Below are 27,404 nucleotides of genomic sequence, written 5' to 3'. Positions count from 1 at the left end.
GGTTGGACCAAGTGATCTTCCAAGGTCTTTCCAGCCAGGGCTGCTCTAGGATTCTAAGCCAGAGGCACTGGCCCAGGCAGCTTGCTGTACAAGTGGCACCAGCTGAGATGGAAAGATAAGTAGGACAATAGTGCCCCACGAAAGCTTTGCTTGCTGCTAAGAGTGTTTTCTGGACATCCAAGAGGTTGAGCTGAGCAAAGGAGCAATCTTAAACATATTCAGCAGTTCAAGTTAGAGCAACAGACATCTTAACAACATCAACAAACTTCTGCAGGGTAGTGTGATTCACTATTACTAAGTTAAAAGAATTTTTCTTCAACTGCTTGTCAAAAGGGGGGAAATCACAAAAGAAAACTTTTATTGCCAAGAAATAGTTCCATAACTGTACAAAGGAGATGCCCACATGATGTATTACATAAAATCCTCTGTCCTTCTGCTTTGCCTTGAGAAAAAGAAAAGACATCACTGTTGTGTAAGCATCAGGCTATCCAGACCATTTTCCCACTACTCTTTTTCTTGCACTATCTTTGCCCAGGAAGATTTGGCTACTGCTTACCCTGGCCTTCCTTTTGTCAAAACCCCATCATCACAACCTCATTCTCTTTCCATACTCTGTCTTTCTCTTACACTTTTCTAGTTATCCCCCCTTAAACCCCAAAACAAGCCATGTCACGTAAGTGATGTGCCATTTGTGACTTTAGCATTCACTCTACCTACAAGTCACAACAAGAATCACCACAAATACCAAAAACAGGCAGGTTTTGAACCACATGCATCAGGATTAGCACAGGTCTCTAAGTCACAGCATCTCTTCCAAAGCACCTTTGAGTGGGAGCTTCCTAATTCTTGTCTTACAGTACAGCAACATATCACTAGGCAAGTAATTGACCCTACAAAATCAGGCTCCCACTTCTTAACACAGGCACACAACTTCAAGTTGTTACCATTCCATGACCAGAATGCAGCAATGGAGGGATACAGGCTCTGAAAGAAAGACAGGCCACAAGACAAGGAGAAGGAGTCGCCTTTTATGCCTCATTTAAGGAAAGGCTGAGAGCTGGGCCTGTTCAGCCTAGAGAAGGCCGGGAGGTGAGGGTGGGGTCATCTTATCAATGTATAAAAAAATCTGAAGAGAGAACGTAAAGACTCCGGCTCTTTCCCAAGGTGTAAGCACAGAAATACATAAGTGAAACACCAAGAGGATCAATACCACAAGCAGTAAAATCAGGTGGCTGTCACGCAGAAATTCCAGACTGCGTCCTGCCACTGTGGGTGCCTCAGCGGAGCTCCCCCGGGCACAGGAGGGGCTCTCTCGCCCCACGGCGTCCCCGCCTCCGCCTGCCGCGGCCCGGGCAGCTTCAGCAGCGCACCGACCCCGCAGAGCACCCAGTCCCAAGCCCGGGGAACGGGGGTGTGCTGAGCAGCCCCGGGGCAAGGCCGGGCCGGGCCGGTGACCCCACCTGTGCCAGCGGCGCCTCCCGCTCCCGCTGCTCCCGGCTCCGCTCGCCCTCCGGCCCGGACGCCACCCGCACGGTCCGCCGGAAACCGCGCGGCGGCCGTACGGCAGCCCCGGCGCGACACTGTCGTGAACGGCGTCCCGGGGAATGGCGCGTGGGGGCGGTGGCGGCTCCTCCCGGCGGGGCTGCGGGGCACGGCGGGGACAGCGGGGACGGCTGGGGACGTGGGACACGGGGAGACAGCGGGGCACGGCAGGCACCTGCCCGGAGCCGGGTTCTGGTGCCGGCTCGGTCCCTGTGCCCCTCTGTTCTCGCCGGCGTCCGTCGCGACGCGCTCGGCTCATGCCAGGGTTATGGAATCATAGAACATCCTGAGTTGGAAGGGACCCACAGGAATCATCAATGTCCAGCTCCTGCACGAGACCATCCCCAAGAATCACACCATGTTCCTCAGAGCGTTGTCCAAATACTTCTTGAACTCTGCCAGGCTGATGCTGTGACCATTCCCTGGGGAGCCTGTTCCACTGCCCAAACACCTCTGGGTGAAGAACCTTTCCTCAATATCCAACTTAAACCTCCCCTGACTGAGCTGCACGTCAGTTCCCTCAGGTCCGTCACTGCTCACCGCAGAGAACAGATCAGTGCCTGCCACTGCTCTTCCCCTCACAAGCAAGCTGCAGACCGCGATGAGGTCTCTCCTCAGTCTCCTCCAGGCTGAACACGCCAAGTGACCTCAGCCATTCCTCAGATGGCTTCTCCAGTCCCCTCACCATCTTCATTGCCCTCCTTTGGGCACTCTCTAACGGCTTTGTATCTGTCATATTGTGGCACCCAGAACTGCCCCCAGCCCTGGAGGTGAGGCTGCCCCAGCTCAGAGCAGAGCAGGACAATCCCCTCCCTTGCCCAGCTGGCCATGCTGTGCCTGATGCCCCCAGGACAGGGTTGGCCCTCCTGGCTGCCAGGGCACTGCTGGCTCATGTTCAGCTTGTCACAGACCAGGACCCCCAGGTCCCTTTCTGTGGTGCTGCTTTCCATCCTCTCATTCCCCAGTCTGTCTACACATCCAGGGTTGTCCCATCCCACGTACCCAGGTGGGTTCCCCATGCCTTGCTCAGAGCTCACCAGCCTCACAGGTGGAGGCCACTGCAAATACCATGTCATGGCACAGCAGCTTATTGGAACCGTGTGCTGCTTTACCAACAGGACCACACAGTCCTGCAATTGGCATTAAGGAAACTTACCTGCCCACCCACCCAGAAGCCACTCCAGCAGTCACACTCGTACCACCCAAGCTGCTCTGGCAGCTCCACACTCCATGGTGAGACAAGGTTTCCTTACCGGCTGGACCCCAGGTTTCCCGTAACAAAGTCTCTGACATTTCAATCCTTAAAATAGTTTAAATCACAATACCACAACAAAATAACAATCTGAGCTGGGTGCCTTCAAGGAAGGACCCCAAATGAAGAAACCTCAGGGGCTGTTGTACCCTCACAGTCCAAGCAGAGTCGTGTCTGGAACCCTTGGCTCCTTCCTGTCCCTGAGTGTCTGAGCACCTGGCTGGAATCACACATCCCTGTGCCCTTTGACAGTTTCACAGTCTCTTGCCTCAGGCTTCTCCCCAGACCTCAGCCTGCAGCTGCACACCGAGCACTCAATGTAACCCTCAACATGGGGAATACTGAGGTCCAGGCTCATCCCTCCTGCCAGGCTGAAATTCCCTTGCACAGACCCTGGCCTGCTTGTCCAGACCAGCATTAATGAGAGTGAGCAAGGGAACATGGCCCAAAAATGCTCACAGGCGCCAGAGCCATGCAGTGCCCAGTGCTCCCCACTGCTGCAAACAGCTCCAGGTGATCTTCCAGGCACTTTCTTGCCCAATTGCATCCACTTCAGTGCATCCATTGCATCCATGCTAGATTGTGACCTTCGTAATGTCAGGGTGCTGGCTGCTCAGAATTTGCCTGGATGAGCAGAGGGAAATTCAAAAACACGTGCTCAAGCACTTGAAAGTTGCAGCTGGCCAACAGTATTTGACAGGGCTTCTATGCCTCTGGTGCAACAAATGTTTATCTGGAAAATAATTTCTTTGGGCTGAGATCAGAGCATTATTAATGTGTCTGACACCAAGTGTGTCCACAGCTGCCAAGTAATAACATTCTTTAGGCCTAGGTCTGAGCGAAGATCTTGGGTAATTTGTTTGCTATTTGCATGGGACAGTATGTTTTCAAAGTGATAACAGTAATTTAATCATCATCTCCATGGTGGTATTAAATGTGTAAATTGAATTTGCATATTTGTTCAATTTATGCTGACAGTTAACAGCATCTCAAGAAAAACCTGTTGTAGATCACCACTAGGTGTAGAATGATAACTGATAGACTTTCATAGGCACCATTTGGAAAAGCAGCATGTGAAACCTCTTCAGGGAGCCATTTACAGAGCAAACAGATGGATACAGAAGATGTTCCAGCAAGATTGACTAATGCTACTTCCAGTCCTTGGCTATATGCAGCAAAGTACACTGCTTGAGAGAGGAGAAGCAAGAAAAGAGCATGTTTGCCCCATTAAGGAAAGCCTCTTCTCTGATTGCGATGTGCTCTTCTCACCAACAAATTGGTTTCTTTCCATCCCAGTGCTACCACTTGTTCCAGGCAGCCAGCACAGGATCTCAAGTGGGTGCTCTCTAACTCGCTCAGCACACAGCCAGGCATATGGGCTTAATAGATGTGTATTAAATCTAAACAGAAAATTGATAGTCCATGAGCTGAGCCAACTACTTGTGACTGAGTCAGTTTAGGAAGTATTTGAGAATGGGAGCAGAAAGTCTGAAAACTGTGGCATAGCGTGAATGGTGACAGATGTGGACAATTTGGGAGTGAGAACAGGGAATGTATTTTCTACAGCAGAAAGTTACAGACAAAGAAGAGGATTCAAAGCACGGGGTGAGCTCTTGCAGTGTTACATGCTATTCTTCATACCCATAACCCTCCATGTCATTACTAGAGTGGTTCTGTAAATTTTAATTTAAAACCTTTTTCTAATACTCCCGGTTTCAGGTAAGAAACTATGACACAATTACACTCTAGAATCTCAAAAACTGAAGAACAGTAAAACCTAGAAAGTTATATCTGAGAGCTGCCTTTAATTTTGAAGTCAGTGATTAGGGAAATGGTTTATCATAATTTAGTTTCATTTCCTCTCCTTGTTCAAGATAAGTATTTCCTCAAAGGAAGCAGGTAAAAACTAAAGTTTACCCTTATTTCTTTCAAGATATTACTATGTCTGAGAGCTCCTCACAGGCTCAGAAAACATCAGTGAGCCTAGAGAACTACTTCTTGGTATACCACTTTTAATGATCAGCTGGGCACCTCTGCTCAGTTGTCTAAATCTCTGTGCCAAAATGAAAAGGCTAAAAAAACAGTAATGCCTTGGAGATACTGATTTTTGATGAACTTTAGGGAAGAACTGACCTTTAATAGTGAGGTTTTATTTTCCATTTAATGGTACATTTTACATTTTCTCTGAAAGAAACTGGTGGGTGACTCTCCAACTGACTTGTGTTATAAACCTCCATGCTTCTAACTTTCACTACGTGCCTTCAACTCTCAGCTTGATGTTTTATTTTTATTTCAAAAAGGTTAAATCCTCTCCACTCAGTGTGATCCTGTGCAGTTTTCTTCAAACAAGAGGCAAGGTTTCACTAAGGGGAAAGAGTTTCTTTTTTTCCTGAGAATACAAAGTCTTTTTCCACTGTGATGCTGGAGAAAATTTCTCACCCCAGGTATAACAACACATTAAGAAGTTCTCATACTAAAGCAAAACAATGTCCAGTAAGATGCTGATAAGAAGACAGAAAGGGGACACACCCCAGTCAAATTACCAGAATTAATTACCAGAATTAATTCTCATTCTGGTAATTTTTAAAACCACCTAGTTTTCCTTTGCCATTGCTACTATCAAGTAGTCCTTTACATTCAGTTCTGAGGGATTACTTAGACTCAGATGGGAATTTTGGTTGTCTTGTCTCAAATAAAAATGTCAGTCCTTGGAGAAATTGCAGCAGAAAAAAACTAAACAAACATAGAATGATGCAATTACAGGGAAAAGCATATTTCTTTCATAGAAATTTCATTATGTTTACTCAGGAGAAAATTAAAGCAACTGTGTCTAAATTTAGTGCCATAAAATGATAGAACACCTCACCCAAAAATCAATGCAGCAGCAATGCCCAGGTTATTAGTTGCTCTTGCCTGGATTGTGCTGTGAGTGCCTCAATTGTGCAGTGAGCGCCTGAAGTGAAAAACCAGACGATTTTCTACTGTCCGTCAAGAAGAGCGCTCCTGGCAGCAACAAAAGAGCCCCAGTGACATTGAGGCTCCTGACAGCCTCGATTGGAAAAGAGAGCTCAGCTTGCAAGGAGAACAAATGAAGAGGCTGTGGTGGATCGATCAATGATTCACCCATTGTTCCATATTCAATAGCAAATTGTGAGTAGTCTGCCCCTGAGCAATAGTTACTTTGTTAATTTCCTCAGCTTCTTTGAAAAGAGATTATCATTTCGGCCGTAGTTCAGCAGACCAGGGGGGTGGGGTTTAGAACATCCATTTTCACCCTCCCCACCCAAGTTTCATTACTGTAATAAAGTGAATCCTTCGTCTGGGAAATTCTCCAGTGACAATTTAGTAGTCTGGGTTCGTGGTTGGACTCGGTGATCTTGGATTAGAGGCCTTGTGCAACCTAAATGATTCTATTATTCTACTAATAAATGTTTTGTGAGGCAGCTGCTACACATGTGAAATAACTTGTTCAGTTCATTTCTTGGGAAGCATTTATGTGCTTGTTTTGTTTGGATTTTTTTCCTTTGAGAAGTTGAAAAGAGTTTTATCAGACAGGAAGCTCACAGCAAGGATAACACTCGTCCTGTCTGTGATTTGTTGAGACTGGTAACACACCTTTGGGAAGAAATGACTACATCTTCTTGTGCCTGCTCATCCTGGAGAGGTCCAGAGCTGCACATGTCAGGGAGCTTCAGATCAGCTACTTCGAAAGTGAGACACAAATACTGACTCAAGATCATCTGGCTAGGACAGGGGATCAAAGCCCTGGGCTTTCATTTATCAGTCCCTCTCCATCCAACCAGTGCAATAGAAACTAAAATACTCTTAGACAGACTTTCAATTCAGTGCAATGGGTTGGCTTTGGTTTTAAGTGAGATTAAAGCACATTTTTGGCTATTAAAGGTAGGCCAGCTCCAGAGGCCACGTTGTAGCCTAGTCCCACAGAGTTGTATCAGAACATTTGTTGCAAGAGCAGCAATACCTTAAAGTGATGTTGGAGATACTGTACAGAGTAACCACAGCCTTTGGCTGCTCCTGAGACCTTGGAGCTGTCTTTGTCCTCTTCTCCTGCAGTGCTGTGGCTCAGTCCAACACACACTCACAGGGGCAGCACACAGCAAACTGAAGGGACCTGCAGAAACTGTCCCAGCTGGACTGTACGTGTGGAGTATTGCAGGAGAGTCTCCTCCTTTCACTGCAATATGGAGAATAAAAAAAGTTGAGAGCATGTCTTTTTCTTATGAAAAGGTGAACACTTGTGGGAAAAAATTGTTGTCACCAGTGAGGTCTTGCTCCATGGAAATGGCTCCTAGGCACTACAGCACCGTGACAATAATTGTACAGAGAATTTGACTGCCACACAGAGTGTTCATAATTGTCTCTTTCAGCAGCAACTTGAACAATTTACTCCTCTCCAATTTTCACCCCTCGATTCTTGAAATTGCTTTTCATTTTTCTTTGTGTTATACTACTCTGTTTAGAGAGAAGGGCAATTTCATATCCAATTCTTGTCTTAGCCCTTGACCCAGAAATAGCTGTAAATACTGAGTAATATGCCTGACATCCCGAGTCATTGTCTTTGTCACTGTTCTTGACAGGAAACCCTCTGACAAGTGCGACACTACCAGCTTGTCTTCCACTCACCTTCTGAAGCACAAAGGCCCCTCCAGGCCCCTGCTGATGCTAACACACAGGCTGCACTAAGCCAGCATATCTCAAAGCATATGCCACCATTCTGGATACCACCATTCTGGATACCACCAATTTGGAAAAGAGACCGTAAACAGAAGGACACTGGATTTCTTTTAGTGTGCTTTTTAAGCTCTACTGTCCTAGAAGTTTCAGAATGGGAGAGATCATAGTATGTCCCATAGTCAAGTTCCATTTAATATTTCCCCATGATGTAGTTTCAAGCAGTCACCCTGACATTCAGAAGCATCTCAGGGAGCTGCTGACACAAGCAAGATACAAACATATCCCTGCAGGGTGTCCTGCCAAGAGGGTGGATTCAGAAAGGGATTAGGAATAATGCCTTATTATGAAGTCTTTGTGCCTTGTAAAGCCAAGTGCTTTTTATACAGGGAAGATGAGCAAGAAGTGATTTTTGACTCTATGTTTCCTCCTGCCTGTTCTCCCAGGAGACCACTTGGCATGTCAGTCTGAACAAGTGGATTGACTCAGACAGGATGAAACTGAGAGGATTATTTGGAAAGAACAAAGGTGAGGCAAGAACTGTGGCCATCCTAACAAACCTCCTACCAGGGATATCGGAGTGATAAATCTAGCTGTGGCCTGCAAGCTGGCTCCATGTCTTTCAGGTTTTGTAACAGAAATTAGAGAGAATGGGAACAGCACCAGAGACTGCACAATTGTGTTTATTTAATCTGCAAGATATCAACAGAAAGAAAGAGATTAATCTCAGTGATTCCTCTAATTTAAAGCATACGGATAAGCTACACCTTCATAATCAGCATTACTTCATTAAAAGGAATTGGTGCAAATGTTTTTCACTCCAGAATACCTTCTAATTTACATCCTTGCCAGATACAGCCTGAGACTCAAGAAGAATGCAAGATAAATAATTATTTTTTCCTTTTTAGTGTATTCTTAATACTCAACAGTTGGGTCAATGGAAATATATCCTCTCATTGTGGTAGCTTGGTGAGAGGCATTGATGAATTCTAAATGAAACCCCCTCTGAACCTCCCTCAGAATATGGGATGAAGACAAAAGGGTCATGTAGGAACTGCTAGGGACTGGTTCTTAGATAAATGAAAACCAGCATCAGGCTAGTTACCAGATGGTCTCCTTATTAAAGGGCTTTATGTCAAAATCTCCCAGCCTGAGATGCCTGTAAGAAGCCCAGAGATAAATAACTGAGGAGAGGATTTGAATGGGAAATATAAAATGTTAGGATTTTCAAGGACTCAAGCATGTCATTACTTATGAGTCAAGGAGTTATTTCTGTATTGGTAAATTAGGAAATCTAACGTGGGTGAGAATTCAGAGGCCATGAGACCAGAGAGGAAATACATAAAGGAAGGTGAAAAGATGGATGGTACACACAAACAAGTCCTCAGAAAGGGATGTTGTGCACAAAAAATTGATTTGCAGAGGAAGAAAGGGGGTGGGGGGGAAACCCAGCAGATTTGTGTTAATAGATTTAGAGAGGACAGGAGAATGTGTAAAGGCCATGTACTGTGCAAATCCCTTTTGGAAACTAAGCAAGAGGCAAGCAGAAAAAAAAGAATGAAAAACTTCTTCTCTGTTTCTTATCCTTGCCATCTTTTAAGGCAGTGTGAAAAGCTGGGGAGCTTTGAAATTGGAACTGAAGGCAGGATTTGCTTTCTAATAGCAGGAACATGGGATTCACTGTAATTGTTCTAGCAGAGCTTCAGATATTGCCAGATTCTAACTTGAATTTCTGCCAGAGAAAGCTGCAGCATACTGTAAAGGACTGTGCCTCCCTGAGATGAGTGCTTTAGCAGTACTCTGGTCACAATTTTATGCTTTGACTTCATCCAAGTGTATGAGGAACCTAACATTATGGATTGATGTGTGTTTGAGCAGTTGTAAGTGATGAGAAACATGCTGCTTTATCTTCTGCTCTGCACAAGGCATCAAAGATGAACTATCTGAGGAGACAGGATGGTCAGCAATACACTGTCAGCTACTTTCATTGTTAGTAATTTCTAAACACTCTCTAGGCCTTGGAATCATAGTTTCAATTTGGATCTAGAGTCTGAATAAGACATCACATGAAGAAGCACAAAATAATTTATAAAAATTAATTTATCATATTGATTTATTCTACTGACTTGTGCTTTGGTTCAAAAGTTTTCCTTTAAATTTCAGTAGGGATATAAGACAAAGACAGCTAAAAATAAATACATCTATATAGTTGATTGTTGTGATTGAAGATTACTTATCTTTTTTTTTTCTTTTTAAGGATAAAATGCATCAGTTTTTAACAAAAGCAAGCTTGTCATCATGTTAAAGTAATGATACGGAGCATTTCTGCATTGCAGGGAGAAAATTAATTACTCATATTGCACTGACACATCTCTCCACCTTATTTGCTTGTGAATTAGAATTTTCTGCTACCACTTTCATAAAATCAAAGGAAAATGTACTGCTGTCATTGGTTGCTGTTTTGCTATGGTAAAGTATAGGCATAGACTGCTTAAGGGGTAGAGAAGAGTTTCATGTCAGAGCACTCTCTCCGTGTCCCTAATCCAATTTAAACAAGGATACTTTTAAAACAGCTTACAATACTGGCAAAGTTTCTGAGAATTTTACACTTTTTGCACACCAGTGGTGGCTTGCTGCAAGTGTAGAAATGTGACAGCAATACTGTACAAAATTATGTCAGCCAGATAAAAACAATCCAGGGTCTTGCTGTTGACCTGAGTTGCAGACTTCAATTCAAAAGGTGTCTTTTACAGTTCAGTGAGGTGCCTTGGCCAAGAAATTTGTGGATGGGAGCACCATCAGCACAAGAACATGCTGTCTGCATTCAGCAAGCAGCTCCACAGCAAATACCTGTGAAGGAGGCAGGCAAGAGAAGGAAAATGTTTCATTTGCAGCCACTTGAGATGTCTGGCATGGTCTTCCAGAAAGTTTAGACAAAGCAATGCAATTCTGATTCTGCCCCAAGAGGACATATACTAATTAAGGCAGAGCAAGTTATCTGCATAAAAAGTTAGGGTCCAAAAGCTGATGTTGTCAGCATAATCACTTCATATAAAGCACATTAACACACCTAAAAGAGATTTGTAATAATGAATTAAATGTCTTTCTCTCTTTTCTCCACAATAAATTATAGAAAACCATAGTGACACACAAAGTGATAATGACAAGAAATCCTTAATTGTAGCAGCAAGAAGAATACACAAAACAAAGCACACTGGAGACAGTAGCTATTGATCTTCTTTAGTATTTTCATTTATCATTTCATTATCGTTTTCACTTTGCAAGTGGGAAGTGTTTCTGTGATATTTACAAGTGTAACAGAACTGGAATTCTGAAACTAAAAGGCTTTTTTAGATTCTGGTAAACATGAAAATTTTGTTATGTATGGAAAATGGTATCACTCTAAATCTCTCATAATTTAAGTGTTTGGGAAGGCTCCCCATCCACCTAGTGCTGCTAGGGGAATAGTTTGCAAAACTCAGAACATTTGCTGTATGCAGTGACAGCTGCATGACATTTATTTCTGGCACACAGTTCCCCAAACGTGCTCATTGACGTTCACTTTATACAGAGAATGTCTGACATCTGTATTTGTACTTACATGATTAGAAGTTCCATATTCATAATGCTTCTGTGAGAGGAAGATGATTCCTAATCCTGGTATGAGAACAGGAAGCAGCTGCAGAAACATGTGATGAAGTGACCACAATCCCTATTCCCCACCCCTCTGTGTCACTGCAAGGAGTTGTTAGAGGATCAGAAATAAAATTAAGACTGGGAAGAAGGGAAGGGTGGGAGAAGGTGTTTTTAAGATTTAGTTTTACATCTCCTTTTTCTACTCTGGTCCATGATGGTGATGGGCAAGTGATCTGTCCCTGATGATATCCCACCCACGAGCCTTTCATTAAATTTTCTTTCCCATCCAGCTGAAGGGCATGATTGAGTGACTTTGGTGAGCTCTTGAGAGTACAAGAGTTCATCTTTTGCTCATGGTGCCAAGGCAAGTCCTTCAAGCTCTCTTAAGAGAAGCTGTGGTCCCCATTCACCTTTTTGTGGCTCTCATTCAGCAAAGCAATGTGATCAGCCTGTTGTCCCTTGCCATCTGCTGTCCTACACCTCTCCCTGCTAAGCTTAAGTTGAACACTTCCAGGGAAATCCAGCCTCTCTGAGGTCTGGAGGAGTTTTTGTCACGGGCTTGGCTGCACCAGGACATCAGTCTGAAGAATCTCTATTAAGTTAAAAGAAGTCCTCCACGTTTTGCAGGTTTCATTTGTTACCTGCCCTGGAACAAGAAATCACTTCACGTCCTTTGCTTTAAGCCCAGGGATGCTCTGAAGCCCTTGTTTTGTCAGGGCAGGACAGTGCAACACAAAATCTGTAACATTTAAACCCAACTGTTGGCCTTAAAGAGTTTCATCTCGTTACCACTTCCAGGAGGTAAAAAAGGGGCAAGTGAGTACTGCAGAGGGCAGCTGTGGTTGCACATAATTCTGTGTTGTAAATCTCTGCAATAAGTTTTGTTAACATCTACCTGCCCTCCTCCCTTGTCATTTTCTCCTTCACCACTTCATCCCTCTTGGAGCATCTGAAGAGACTCTGACTTTAACCAAAGAAATATTTCATAACATTTCCAGGCCTCAGAGGATTTCAGAGTACTTTTAACTTTTCTATTGTCTTTGAAGAGATAGCGTGCCGCTGGGATCATCCTCTGGCTCACAGCCCTCAGAAATGCCAGGAAAAGCCTCTTTGGTAAGGAATTATGTTCAACCCAGTGTACCTGTCCAAGTAGTGTTGCCCAACCTGGTGCTCCCCATGCCAGAACCTCCTTCCAGAACCAGGACCCACTGGAACTCATCACCTAGGGTGATGAGTTCCAGTGAGTCCTGGTTCTGGAAGGAGATTATGGGCTGCCTAGGAGAGGGAGAACAACACTTTGTGCTCTGAGCCAGCATGAAATGGATGGAAAGCAAATCACAGTATGAAAAGCTACTATGACTCAGCTAAAAGGAATACCTTGCAGGAAGATTGATGGTCTCCAAAAGACTGACAATAAAATTTGACTCTCCTCTCAGACATCCCAGGTGCTTCACTGCAGACCTGGTGAGAGGGAATGTGACCTATTCATTCATATGGCAGTCAATAAATGATGTCAATCAGCCCAGAAGGCAAGAAATGCTAAGTGTGACCCCAGACACTGCCTAATGCTGCCTCTGCCAGGGAAACGGGGAAAACAGGAAAGCCCTACAGGAGCCGCAGGGCTTGCAAAAAATAGATCAGTGTTACATAAAGTCCACATTTAATTATTCCGGCTTTGTCTACTTGATGCATTTGAGCCCCAGGTTAGAACAGTGCTTAACCCTGTGTGCAGTCAGAGCCAGCAGTGAATTTGGAGGCAGCACCTCTGAGCTATCCTCAGTCAGAACAAGGGTACATTGACTAATCGAGCACAACTGCACACTGATTCCTAATTTGTCACACAAGGTCATGATATGGCAGCACTTCAGAAGGACTTTCAAGGAGTAATTGTTCCTTGCCAGAACACTGTATATTCTTACAGAAAATGCAGCTACAGGCAATGTAGAAACCCAACAGCAGCTGCTGTGTGCTCAGCAGGAGTCCAGGCACCAGCAAACACAGGGCCATGCAGGCACAGAGCTTCAGAAATGTGTCTTCCTCCTTTATTCTATATAAAGGCAATCCACATAATCAGAAATAATAGGGAGCCCAGGTTAGTGAGTTAGTCACTGCACAGGGAGGCAGAGGCTCTCCCTGCCCCTTCTCACCGGTGACACACTGATATCGTGTAGCACTGGTTAGCTCTGGTGCCACAGTCCAGCTGGGAAAGGGGTGAGTTCTTGCACCCAAATACTGTGTCCCAGTACTAACGCCAGCTCAGGCCTTTCTGCAAGACATGTTTCCAGCTATGGGATATTCATTGAATATGTGCAAATCAGCCCCTGAACATGCCCAAGAGGGCTCATTGCTACAGACATGCTCCCTTTGTTGGCCAAAGGAAAGGAATCATTAGGACAAGGCTGCTGCTACATGTGCAGCTGAGGAATGAGACCTTCTTTCCCCAAGGCTCTTTGGAAGCAGACAGCACACAAAGCACAGGCCAGGTGAACTGTGGTGGCAGCAAGCTCCTCTCTTACTGCTCTCGTTCCCCTTGGATTTTCTCCATTACAAGGTGGGAGCCTAGGAGAAACGGTGACTGTGAGCAGGCTGCCAGCACAGCAGCCTTTAACTTGCACATGGGAGGCAAGGAGGAGTAAGCCAAGGTGTCCTTGAAGTCCCCACATGATTTAAGATGGGCACCTTGGTTTGTATGCCATTATTTACAGCAGCACAACCTGCCAATACCATAGAGCTTGCTACAATTACAGGCGATCAATCAATATAACAGCCTAGTTTAGTAGCACTGGTTTCCAGAGGCACCAACAGCCATTCATCCCACAAAAGCCAGCCCATTATTTTAGCTTCAGAAATGCATTCCAGGTGTCACACTCCTTTGGTAGTGCAAGAGTTGTATCAAATAAATTGCACTAGTCCTTGCAGGCCACAGCCAAAAGAGCTGCTATGAGTCAGTCAGCCCAGCATCAGTTCCCCTCTACTCAAGTCCTTTCCTCTTCTGAAGTGTATTAAACAAAACTTGCTCCACTGCCAACATTTAGAGGTTGAAAATACCCACCAGAAAACCTGTACCAATATTGCCTTCACTTTAATATTTTTCCCTTTTTCCCCTGGGAAATCTCAGGGTCACCCCACCCCCACAGCTCCTGGTGCTACAGGCACAGAGATGCGCACTCGTAGAAATGCAGGTGTGTAGCAGAGCTGGTCTGGCTGTTCCAGCTGGGCTGGAACTCACACTTCACAGGAGCTTTCACAAACACTACAAAGAAGAGCTACAGAAATCTGAATTGTGGGTATTTGAGAGTCAAGGAAGAGCAAAGTGCCTGTGCTATCCCCAATATCTTTTCAGTTCCCTTTGAGGAAATCATTATTACCACAACCAAGAGAGTAAATTCCAAACTGAAAGAGATCTGTCACCACTCACAGACACCAAAAGAGGCAAGACAAAACTTGAGGCAACAGTTTGACTCTTCAGTTTAACTGCTTCATGTGCCAATCACTCCCTCCTCCCTCATCCACAATTTTACACAGCAAACAGCTCTGCCTTTCCTGCCCAGAGCTCCATTCCAATTAGCTGTGGACTGCAGGGAAAACACTGCAGCTACATCAATATAAAATGGTGTAACAGAAGGGAGAACTAGGCCCTCTGTCTTAAAAGCTCAACACTGCCCTTCGTGATTTGCATGGGCAGTATTTTCCCACGTAATCCTCTTCACTGTAATTCAGAGAAGTAAAGCAAACACTGCAGAGGTAGTAGCTGAGTTTGGCCATTGTTTTGTTAACATATGCACACAGTGCTAGCCACTGTTATTACCTCAATGCACAATCTTTATTCTGTCATTTTAAAAGAGGCAATAGCTGCGGCCTGCATTAAAAATACCTTTCACAAAATATCTTTCACTGTAAAAAAACAAAGAAAACTCTACAGATAGTAGAGGAAGCATCACAGGCTACAACTTTTCTAGAATCACACACCAGTTTCCCTGATCATAGTAACTCTTTTGAACCCTCACACAATCCAGGGATCTGCACACTGCTTCCAGTTCCCCTTCACAGAACACATGGTAATAGCGGTGGAAAACAGGGCTGAGTTCTTGCAATTCTTTGGAGCCACCTGGAACCACCACTGTATCAACACTTTCCTCTTTCTTTTTTGTACCACCTTTCAGGTGCCAGGGAACCAGCAAATCTTGAGAGTGAAAGGAAGTTCTGTTAGTGTGAACAGGCAGTCTGAAATCTGTTACTGGCTTGGCACCACAGCTTTCATTCTTCAAGTCATTAAGGAGCTGGTCAGACCATGCTGAGTCTTGGCTGCTGTTATCAGGCCCTTGGTCATTAAGTGGTCTCTGGGCTGTGTCAGTATTCATTTCCCTGTCTTTGTTTTTACTACCATTCTTTTCCTTAAGGTATTTAGACTTCTGGTTTTTGTATTCTTGTTCCATCGCCCAGACATAAATGAGTGCTGTTCCACCAGGTCTTAGAAGCCGAGCTAGTTCCCGGATAGTAGCCAGTCTCCGCTCCTGGAAAGGAAAAGCCAAAGTGTGAAGCTGCTACATAAATAAGAAGTCAAGAGAATGGAATGGCAGGAGTTTCTCCTTACCCAAGATACAATAAAACTTGAAAAGAAGGTGTTTTTTCCCACTATTTATTTTCATTCATAATATAGCCCATCACTGTGTGCAAGCCAAGACATTTTCCTAAACGCAATTTCTTCATCAAGACATCATTCATGTCAAGCACTGGAATAAGGCTGTCCAGGGCAGTGGTGGACTCACCATCCCTGGAGGTATTTAACCACATTGCTCCATAGATGTGGCACTCAGGGACTGTCTTGGCAGTGCTGGGTTAACAGTGGGACTTGATGATCTTAAAGGTCTTTTCCAGCCTCAATGATTCTACTAATCTCTTTCCATTTGAAAATAATTCTGTGCTGAGCATGATTTCTTGGACATTTCAGCCCACCTGGAAAAGACAGACACCTTTTCAAGAAGGTGATTCAGTATTTAAAATCCCAGATTCAAATCTACCACACCTGATGATGCACAGGCTAAGTTTGCAGCTGAAGGAGTCAGACTTACAGCTTAAACACAGGTCCTCTGACCACACAAACAAAGATATATCAGCCTTCTCCAAAACAGAGTTCCTTCTACTTTTTTTTTATTGGATTTGAAACTTGCATTTATAGTATGGAAAGGTCCATGAGGCCCCTCTAAGATAGTCTAGAAACTTGTTACCATGGCACAGTTCCTACCAGGAGAACCTTATCCAGCCCAGAGATACAGCAGTCTGGTGAGCAGTCTCCCTTTTGTTTGGTCATGGACAACCAATGCACAGATTAAAAAACACAAAATCACAAGATCTGTCCAAGAGCCCAATATCTGACGCAGGAAACAATAGATGTCTTGACTCCCAAAGCAGAGCCCCCTTCTCCAGTGTCATTAATTACAAGCACATGAAAATGAAACCCAAACATAGGACCAAAGTTTCAGGGGGAGCAAGGGCATCTGAGAAGCAGGAGGAGAATGTGAACAGAAAGTCTAAGAAGCAGCAGTAGCTTAACTCTGCTCTGACAACTGCTTACACCACATGCAAACCTTGGATTTCTTCCCATTGTGTTCTTGCCTTTGCTTGCATCGCAGTATTAGCAGCTCTGCACAGCAACCCACCAGGACAGTGGAGCAGAGGGGGGTGACTTACTGCTGTGGAGAAGTGGTGGATGACAGCAATAGAGATGCAGGCGTCACAGGAACCGCTGCGGATTGGCACTGACAGGGCATCACAGACAAACGCCTGGAAATGCTTTTCTCCACAAATATCCACCAGGTTTTTGCTGCGATCACAGCCAACCTAGAAGAGAAAATGTTTCATTAAGCTTTTCATGAGAGGATAATTACAAGACTGGAATATGATTTTCATTTGATGCTTACAGTAATAGAGTCATCACAGTCTCCTACTGAGGAAACACAGTTATTTTCTCACAAGTGTGAGAAAATAGCCTTAAGAGGAGTATATAGTTCCCAGGTACAGACAAAAAGAAAACAACCCTGATGCAGACTGAAAACAAAGATGAAAGACTGGATACTAGACAGCTCATTATAGCACCCTCATTTTGAATCAGCTTAAGACAGACCAGGTTTCAACCTAACTTTACTTCAAAATTCATTCAAGGTGTCTTGAAATGAGCAAAATGAGATGCGACCTAACCTCAGTATTCTCTTTTCATTTCAACTGCCATTTTTAACTTGACAACATTTAAAGCACCCAAATAGTGACCTCACAGAAGCTGATCTACAAGTTCAAACAATGATCCAGTGACTTTGGTGGTATCACTAAAGTATGGCATACAGCTTCACTCATCACCCAGGTTTTGTCATTTCAGGGGGAGGAAGTGCTCAGATGTCTTTCTCTTATCCCTCATTATCACAATCCACAAAAAATTTAAGCTCAACATAATTTTACAAGGTTCTGTACAGTCCAGTGAAGTGACCCCTAGAACCATTTCTGAATGCCTAATAAAACATTGGTTTTTTTCCCTTTTAAACCCAGCAGTCAGCCCGCTACATCTGCCCAGTGTCCACATCAAAGGCGTAAGACAAAACTTACCATCTTTGAAAAATCAGCATCTAGAAGTGTTTTTTACATGCTTGCATAAAAACAATTGATCAAAACACCTTCTGAAAGAAATAGTGAGGCATGTGCCACCCTTGCTTTCATGTCTGCCATGCATACTGAATACGCAAACCAAAGCCCTGCTACCAGGTTGTATACCAAACTCTTCATGTATGAGAATAATAAATTTATTAATTCATCATTTGTTTTCAATGACTAGCAACCAGTAGATAGTGGAGAACAGGTTTAGAATCCTAAATAATTACTGTTGACAGTGTTTATTGCATCTGACATGGAAAGAATACTAAACCGTCTTTGACGCAGGAAAAATAGCAAACAACTCATCCTGCTTAATCAACCCAGAAGAGACAACAGCACCACCAAAATTAAAAACCTTTTTTGCAATGATTAATGAAAACATATTTATTTTCCATCATAATTTTTCATTTTATCTGTTCAAGTCCTTTTATCTTTCAGCCTACCACCACAGTTTTGAAGAAAACCAGAATTCTGCTCCAGTGAAAGCTTACCAGTGAGCTGCCTTCTACTCAGGCCCCTGACTTTTGATCCAAAGTAAATGTAACAGTTGTGAAAATGCCAACCTGACAATACAAGATAATCCTCCACCAAAACTTACAAATATGTAGATATTAGTCAATTAGCAATAAACAGACCTGAAAAGATCAATCCTAACATTGCTTTCTTCACACTCATTCCTTGGTCTATCCCATTTACTGAAGCCCTGAGTGAATTGTGCTGTTTATGAATTAAAAAAGGAAATCCTTGCTTACTTGAATGCAAACAAATCCCCATTATTTTACACTGGCAGCCAACTGAAGTGTCTTTAAATTACTCTGACAACCTGCATGTTAGTGATTGCACACCTCATTACCAGTACCTTTAACTACTTCTGCAATTAAGACATTGGCTTGCAGTACTTAGTAATAAAACTCAAAGGACCAAAATCACTACTGGCAGAAGGAAGAAGAAGAAAACTTGGAGCTTCCACTGATGTCAAGCTTTCTCAGAAGGAACTGCTTTGGACCTCCACATCTGGAGTGAAAATGGGCTGGATAATGGAACACAATCCCCCGTTCCCAAAATGACCTTGAAAAGGACTACAATGTATGTTGATGAAATCCAGCAAACTGAGAATGAGAACAAAGGCATGACTGCCAGAGTTCTCATTTGCATCTAAATTATAGCAAATATTTTGAGGTCAGGTTTACTTGTATTGACATACTTTCTAAAGCAAATGTAAATCCAAAGCAAAAAGATGCTGTTTCACAGTGAAAATGGAGACCTTGAAACAGAACACTTTGAACACACAGCTGCTCTACAACAGGTATTCTAGGCTAAAACTTTACGTGGTTTTATATGTAAACAGGACACTAGGTGCTATGCATATATGCATAAATGGTGAACACAAGGAATCACCACAGATGCCTGGCATTGAAACTAGGCAACTTTAGCATCTTTCTAGAATTATCTGTAGGTGATATTTCAAAATAATTATAATCATCACATTCCGGCATTTTCTGACTTGCAAGAAACATGCATTTATTAAAAACCAAAATACATTTGTTTCAGTCACTTAAAAACACAATAAGGTAGCAAAAAGCTACCTTAAATTAGTCTACCTGTGGTTTTTATGAGTACAGAAAATATTTACAGCAAGGGGCAGAGATCCCAAACTCAACTTTTCCCAGTTCCGTTACTAACTGATTTTTAAATTTTAAAGCATGAAGAAGCTTTGATTGGATGAAATTTCATCTACAGAAGAGTTCAAAGGACTGTTTTAACTGAGAACGGGTTTTTCTCTCTCTAATTAAATATATAATCAAAACATTTAAAACTAATCTCAAAATATAGCTGGAAAGCTTTAATTTTTGCCAGTTCATATCTCTATTTTCAATGCTCAGGACAGGATATTTAGTGTCTTTGCTGGCATCTCTTGCAGAAGAGTGGAGAAAGGCAGATTAATTAATATCAGTCCAGTGTCTAAACCCAGAAGAATCTAGTACATCTGTTGGTGAGTCAAGCTATATGTGGTATGTTCTTAGGCTTTCTATTTCTTATTATCTATGATTCTTCTCAATCATTTCTTATACCTCAGCTTTCCAAATCAAATTCCTTGCTCAAACTCCACAATTTCTCATATATATCTCAAATAGTATGGCTGATTATTCAGCTGAGTCTACCTCAGCAAGTCCACCTCTCAGCAAGTCATTCCACACCTTTCAAAATTCCCATAAAGGAGGCTGGCTTCTCAGGCTTCTCAGATTTTGCTCCAGACATCCATTCCCACATCCCTTTCTGAGAAGTACCTCCAGCCATCTCTTCACCACTATTTGTGATGCAAACAATGGCTCACAGGAGCTCAAGAGTGGCCACTGACAGTTACTGTGACTGAAATCCATTTGGATTTCAGGCACTGATTTTCAGTGTATAAGGATAAATATTAACTGCATCCAACTCTTACCTGAAGACAGGAAATCTGTATTAGTATGGAGGCCAGTAAGTCTGTAACTAGAACTCCAACACAAAACTTAGGAAAGGGGCAAAGGTGTGTCATCATTCTGGCATACCACACCCTGTCTGCAAACCTTTAGACAATCAAAAAAAAAAAAAAAAAGGGCCAAGATAAAGGAGGAGAAAGGAGGGAGAAACAAATATAACACCTGTGACTTGTCTAAGTGTTCAGCAGCTCTGTACTGACTTCCTGGAAATGGATAACATAGGCATTTATGCCATCCTGCTCCTTCATGTTCCCATGCACCTTCACCTCCACCTTTACAGCAAGGAGTGGCTAAAGCAGATTTTATAAAATCAATTCAATGCAGTGGTTTGGTATAGATCACTGGGGGGAAAAGACACTAATAAATAGCTTGCTTTGTAGTTATGCTGCAAATCTGCAAAAGATAAACCCTCTTACATGCTGAAAAAAAGGTAAGTAAAGACAGGTTGAGGTTACCCACCACAATGTGTTTTCTTTCTATGTTATCTCATTATAACTAACTCAGTAGACTTAGTTCATGTAAGTATCTGGGAACCTGATTTATTCAGCACATTACAGAGCGATGAACAAAACGACATCTAATTCTGAAATCCAGCCACCAAATGGAATTATGTCGCTCTCCAGAGACAAGCCTCAGCTATAACTAACAGCATGAGAAGCTCAAGAAACCAAATTACATTCCAGCAAACAATTCATCTGAGTCAGGCTTTCAGCATTGCTTTCATGTAGTGTTTTGCTTTTCCATTGCATGTAGTCAGGGTATCTCTGAAAGCAAAGTGCTGTGCCTAAGACCTGGAGTTCATTTCTCAGTGACAGAGCAACAGAACCAAGTTGAGCAATTCAGCTTTTATTCTAGTTTTGTGCTGCTCTTGCCCAGCTCCTTCTGAGCTCTCTTCCGAGATCTCTCACCCATTTAATGACTCTTACTCACTGAGAGAAAAGAGCAGGAAAGATTCATCTGTGTCACCCTTCAATTGCTAAGATAAGGTGACCTTACTCCAGGTACACACTTCCTAATTGGTTTTATCCCTTCTGCTTTTACCCACTACTAAAAAGTCCTTGGGAGAGGAATGTATTCCCAATCTGTACAAACCTAGTGAACTAAAAGCCACCCAACTATATGCCACTATACCACAGAAAATATTCAGTCTCTCCCCTCCCCACACCCTGGCAAAAGCAAATTTTTATATAATTCTAGTAGATCTCAGTTTGGGACAGTAATGCAGAAAATAGAGGTGCACATCTCAGAGCAAAAGTCTTGTGAAATATAAACTGTGTTACCAATTACCTCTGAATGACACACACACAACAGAAATAGGAATATCTGGATTAAAGCAAATCATTCTGGCTCCTCTATTTGCATATTTTTTCCCTATCATCATTACTCTGACAATCAGAGTAATTTCTTTATACAAAACCAAAACATATCCACCCTATGGCATTTGCAGTAATTTGCCACTGAATTTCTCACCAATTTATCAGTTCAATTAAAAATGTAAACCACAAATTTGAAAGACTTCAATGGCTTTTCCTTCACGCTGTAGCCCAGTGAGTGCAGAGACTTACACATCACCACATCTACCTGAACACTGGAAATAAGGAGACAAAGCTAAAGTGCATAGAAATTAATGAGATCATTGCAATAACATCAATGAAACCCTTGTGATAATCAGGGGAATGGCTAAGGCTGGAACACACTGTTCCATAAAAAGAAAAGCTCTGCTTACAGAGATGACTATTAAGCTTCAAAGCACCTAAATAAAATCTGTTAAAATAATTCCCCCAAATGAGATTGTGTGAGGAGAGAATTGTGGAAAAACCACACTAAAACTACATTTCTTTTTTGCTGTCATTTAACAATAACAAGGTGAGCGAGACAGAAAAAGTAATCTGAAACTGTTAAATTCAACATTTCTCCAGCCTTTGTGCTAGCTACATCAGACATGGATTCCATCTCCAGCTGATACATCCTTAATCTGAATTTGTTTGGCATGCAATTGCTGCTCTCTCACTGTGTCAGAATAATGCAGCCATTACAGCAGTGTCACTTTTGCCGAGCGCAGATGGACTCGTGCATTTCATTGTCACACAGGATACTCAAGTAGATGAGGCCACATTTAATCATCCAGGGAAATTGAAGCAACCAGAACAGCACAGGCTGCAGTGGAGATGTTTTCAGACAGTACCTGAAGAGTAAAACATCAAGAGAGCTACCTTAGCTGTGATCTACCAATAGCACTGCTACTTAAAGCATAAAAGCATTTTATTGCTTGCCTTCAGGAAATGCTTGCCTCAGGTTTTCAGTACTTCTGAGTCAAAACACCCCAAGCTGCCGAGCTGTGCCAACAGTGCCCTACCCAATTCCTACACAACTCCTAATTTCACAGCATGGCTTTATTGCTTCTTTCCCAACAGCACCTGGGCTCAGAGCTCCATTACACTGTGCACAAAAAAGAGACCTAGAGTTTACTAAGTTATGCCTGGATTTTATGCTTCCAACTAAATATGAGTAAATAAGGAAGAAAACTGATGCCCTGCCTGTACAGACCATTCCTTTTATCCCAACAATGCACCTGATACATAAAACATTCTGTAATCCCTCTCCCTCAGCTACATGATTAAACCATGGTAGGTGGAACAGCACTTGAGATACCCTGTCAAAAATTTAAAAACACCTGTAAACACAATATACACAGGGTTTTCTTTAACCACACTTAGGCTGCTACAGAAAAAAAAAAATCTGGTAGAAAGAAGGAATCAAGTCCATCCTCCTGAGGCTCTGTGCTGACTTGTAGATGAAAACAATCAAATGCAAAGTCTAGAGTCTATCTCCATCTAAGAACCACAAGTTGTCACCACTGGAAAATAAAATGTCAAGGAAGGCCAACTGAATGAAGCAATTCCCAGATTCTATTTTTCAACTGTTTCAACTGCTTCTTTAATAGTTTCCTCCCTTTCACTTTTATTTTTCATGTTTTTTATCTCTCCCAGAGATACATATGAAATTAGGTAACTCCTAAAGTAACAGAGAGGAGCTGGCTTTCCTTTTACTGCCAGCCAATATGTGATCTTTCCTTTCCTTAGCTGTTAATTGTGTCCAGAAAACAGACTGATGCTGGCAATTTCTGAATACAGTATCTTGCATTAATTTCACTTTACAAGTCTACCACAAACCTCAGCAACTGCAATTTACCACATCCATTCTAGGAGCAGTCAACCCTCATGATACTCTAATAAATGTTTCTCCTCTCTAGTTAGGCTTGCTGATTTTTCTTACAGCAGTCAGGACTGAAAGACAAAAAGATTGAAACGTACTGAAATTAATAATTAGGCTACAGCAGTCAGGCATAAAGATGCCTACTTATTAATTGGTTGATGTTGTTCTTGCCCATAAGAACAGTAAGGGAGATAATTTACTAATACAAACAGCATTGTAAATAACAACTTCTCTTTTTTAGCTGAATATAAATAACAGGACAGAAACTCCTGAAAAAGACAAACAACTCCAAGTTTTACTATCAATAATGAATGCCTTGCCCTACATAGGAGTTTTCAAGTCTGATGGATTTCAGAGTGTTACACAGGACAAACATGTGAAAGAATCAGACAATCCTGGAACAGGAGAGAGCAGATATCATAACATACACTTCTCTGAGATTTCTCTTGGGTTAAAACAATGGCAAGTTTGACTCTTTTTTATTTCCCCCAAAAAGGATCTTTTAAATATTTGCAGCGAAAGCTATCTTTTGGTTCATATTTGTATATACTTCATCTCTCGCTGATAGAAAGGGAGAGACGTAAAACTGGACCAAGTACAGACTGTGAAACAGTAAAAGAGAGAAAATGAGCAAGCATTATGTCAGAACTGTCTAAAAGTGAAGAAAGGGGAGTGAAAGGCCAGAAATCTGTACCAAAGTTGAGATCTCCCTGTGAATTTTATGTTGGCATATTTACTGGGCCTGTGCAAAGAAGCAGAGGTAGAACAGCCAAACATGACATCATTCACAAATGACACATGTCACCAGGCCACAGAGGTTATAAAAAATAGCATTGCCCATGAAGATTTCACCCAGTCTCCAAACAAATGAAAATTTCATTGGAAGCATTCAAATTGCCCAATGTTTTAATAAATTTATTCAACACCAATGACAAGAAAGGCTAAACCATCCATTACAGTTTTTCAATCTGCTGCATCCATTACTATTTTTCTTAACACATTTTGAATTACAAAGCAGAAATGGCTTTGAAAAAAAGAAATAGGTAAAGCACATAATGAATACAGGTGGAAACTTAAGACAATTGGTACTTGATCTTGGATCAGGAAATAGCTTTGTGTTCTCAGCATTCTTGCAATGCCAGCCTGAACCTCGAGCAAGTGCATGACAGAATAAACACCAGAACCAGTGAAAACAAATGACAGGAGCTACTACTTACCATGTACAAATCGTCATTGATGCCGAGGTACTTCCCATTGCCACAACCAATATCAGCCACTATTGACCCTGTTGGCAGGGACCTGAGAAACTCCACAATTCGGGGCCATGGGCTGTGCCTGGTACTGCTGAAGTGTGTGGCAATCTCTTCATACACCTTGTGTACATATTCTTGCTCCAGCTTTGAGGCCTCCATCTCATTCTGGGGAAATGAGGGCTGCACTGGTCTCTGCTGTCCTTTCTGGCTGTCACAGACAGATGGGTAAACTAGATATAGCAACAGATACAAAATATTCATTTTAAATCAATTCCTCTTTGATTAAGTATATTTACTGAAATTAAATTAAAAGTGAAATATTAAAATGCAAAAAATGTTTCAATCCTCCTGTATCTTTTAAAAACTGAAACACAGGTCAAACTACAGAAGCGTTTGATGACCTGAAAATAAATAACCAGCCCACATGTACCAGAGGCTGTTTGCAGTGATCATTAATCTGCTATGTTAATGGTGTTTATGTTCCCAAAACTGAGATAGTGCCCCCAATGCCAAAGACCACGACATCATTGCAATTCAGCCTCTGAAATTCTGTTTTAAGGGCATAAATGGACTTCAGTTCCATGTATTCATTGAGCCACCTGTCTATTATTATTTCTACTGCCCTAAGGCACTTTACGTGGCTCTGTCACAGCAGATATGACTACTTCTTCTTCTCTAATGTACCTATTTTCTCAAAATTAGAGGCTCCTTCAAAAACAAAAAAAATCAAAACTGAGGAAAAAACTTGAAGAATAGTAATTATTTCTATTTTGTTACATTATTAAGCACTTGAAATGCCAATGACACAGAAGACTCCAGATTACTTGCCTGGCTCTAGAGGAAGCCAAATGCTTTCCTGTATAGAGAAACTCTAGCAACCACATGAATGCAAGCAATTCAAGCCATATAAAATGCTATGAACCATCCAGGAATAGCTATGACGACTGCCAAAACTACCCAAAATAATCAAATTATTTTCTCAAAGCAAAAAAAACTACCTATTGTTGATGAATATCAATTTTGACTTGAAGTTTGCCTCAAGACACTTACTGCAATTGCAAGGGCTTCTCCTCACTTTCCTGAATGTAAATGAAGTCCTTGTTTCCCTTCGATTTAATGTTAAATCCCCAACATCAGCAGTGATTGTTCTAACCTTTTGCCCAAGTTCTGATGCTTGAACAATATCATATTTTCTGGGTGTGATCCTAAAATAAAGCAACACAAAGAAAAGGAATAATTCCATTTGCATCAGAAAAAAACCCACAATCCATCTTTGTAAGAAGACAATCCCTACACTGAGAGAAATATGATTACAACGTCCTATTTAACATACTTCTGCCTCTCAGTTTTCAACTTAATCAATTTCAGAGAGAAAAGAGATGACACATAAACTAATAATATGAATTGAAGTGTTGTTTAATTGCATCTAATTACATTTCCCTTCCCTCCCTCCATTTTCTTCCATAAAGTTTGATGACTTATTTGTCTAGTACTTTTTAATAAATATTTTTAAAAATATATTTATTTTTGTCCTGGTTTTGGCTGGGATGGAGTTAATTTCCTTCTAAGCATCTGTGCTAACAGCAGCAGTGCTGTGTTTTAGATTTAGTATGAGAATAATGTTGGTGACACACTGATGTTGCAGTTGTTTCTCAGTAATGCTTAGTCCAAGTGAGGACTTTCCAGTTTCCCATGCTCTGCTAGTGAGGAGGGCACAAGAAGCTGGGACAGAGCATGGCCGGGGCAGCTGACCCGAACTGGCCAGAGGGATGTTCCGGAGCACAGAGCCTCCTGCTCAGTGTATGAACTGGGGGACGCGCTGGGCATCAGTCACTGGGTGGTGAACAACTGCACTGTGCATCTCTTGTCTCTTCTGGGTTTGTTCCTCTCTCTCAGTTCCTTTCATTACTATTACGAGGACTTCCCAATGTCAAAAATAAAATGCTGCACCCCCTCTTGCTTGGCACAGAGTGATTTTACTATTGCAGTGCCAAGAATATAGTTTTGCCGAGTTATCCAACCAAATATGAAAAACATCACTAATGAACTTCATCAGAAAAGTCAGAATTCTACTTTCACCTATGAGTCAAAAAGAGAATACATCTTTTGTCCTCCTTGATGACACTGCATAAGCTTATTTCTAAACCATGTGTTTCCCTTTCACAGAGAACTGAACAAAAATGCTTCTCCTGTGCACTTTGTTAATGGGGTCAAAAGAAAGTCTCTAATTCCTTGGCATCCAAGCATACACACTGAAAACATGTCCAGATGAATTTCAAAAGTGACTCTTGTGCTCTTATAATTTGACTTCTGAAGTGCAGATAAAAGGCATCACAAATGTTACTAAATCTATTTTGACATTATGTATGCAAGTGAATTAGTTACAACTTCGTGCTGATGATTTTAATTTTGATTACAATTCGACGTTCCAGCGGCATCATGCAAAGCTTTCTCCAGGTGAGTATCTTGACCCATTGATGCTTTTAAAAACATATAGAAGAAATATATTTAGGAAAGGTGGACAAAAACCAGCACGGGAATCATTTGTACATGAGTAGAAAGTTCTGGGACCTTCATTTTCCATGTAGTTTATTCATGAAAGTTCTTGAAAGACAACCATCACTTAAAGTTACAAGGGAGTTAAGTAATAATCTCATTCCACATTTCAATAGACAGATACACTATTCCAAC

At 42.1% G+C, this 27,404-nt stretch overlaps 2 protein-coding genes across 2 annotated transcripts in view; both read right to left on the bottom strand.

The window, feature by feature from the left end:
• Nucleotides 1–1,579, bottom strand: part of CWF19L2 (CWF19 like cell cycle control factor 2) — a 60,669-nt gene extending 59,090 nt beyond the window's left edge. Inside the window, exon 1 of the mRNA XM_064718243.1 lies at nt 1,461–1,579. The gene's annotated coding sequence lies outside the window, so the exon portion shown is untranslated. The remainder of the gene's footprint in view (nt 1–1,460) is intronic.
• A 13,344-nt stretch (nt 1,580–14,923) lies between these two features.
• Nucleotides 14,924–27,404, bottom strand: part of ALKBH8 (alkB homolog 8, tRNA methyltransferase) — a 40,984-nt gene continuing 28,503 nt past the window's right edge. The window contains exons 9-12 of the mRNA XM_064718231.1: nt 25,764–25,918; nt 24,678–24,943; nt 16,814–16,963; nt 14,924–15,636 (exon numbers count right to left, since the gene is read on the bottom strand). Coding sequence (XP_064574301.1) covers nt 15,067–15,636; nt 16,814–16,963; nt 24,678–24,943; nt 25,764–25,918 — 1,141 coding nt within the window. The 3' untranslated portion in view covers nt 14,924–15,066. The remainder of the gene's footprint in view (nt 15,637–16,813; nt 16,964–24,677; nt 24,944–25,763; nt 25,919–27,404) is intronic.

This window comes from Zonotrichia leucophrys, chromosome 1, assembly GCF_028769735.1.
Source record: "Zonotrichia leucophrys gambelii isolate GWCS_2022_RI chromosome 1, RI_Zleu_2.0, whole genome shotgun sequence".
Taxonomy (NCBI): Eukaryota; Metazoa; Chordata; class Aves; order Passeriformes; family Passerellidae; genus Zonotrichia; species Zonotrichia leucophrys.
This window is presented reverse-complemented; position numbering and strand designations above follow the sequence as displayed.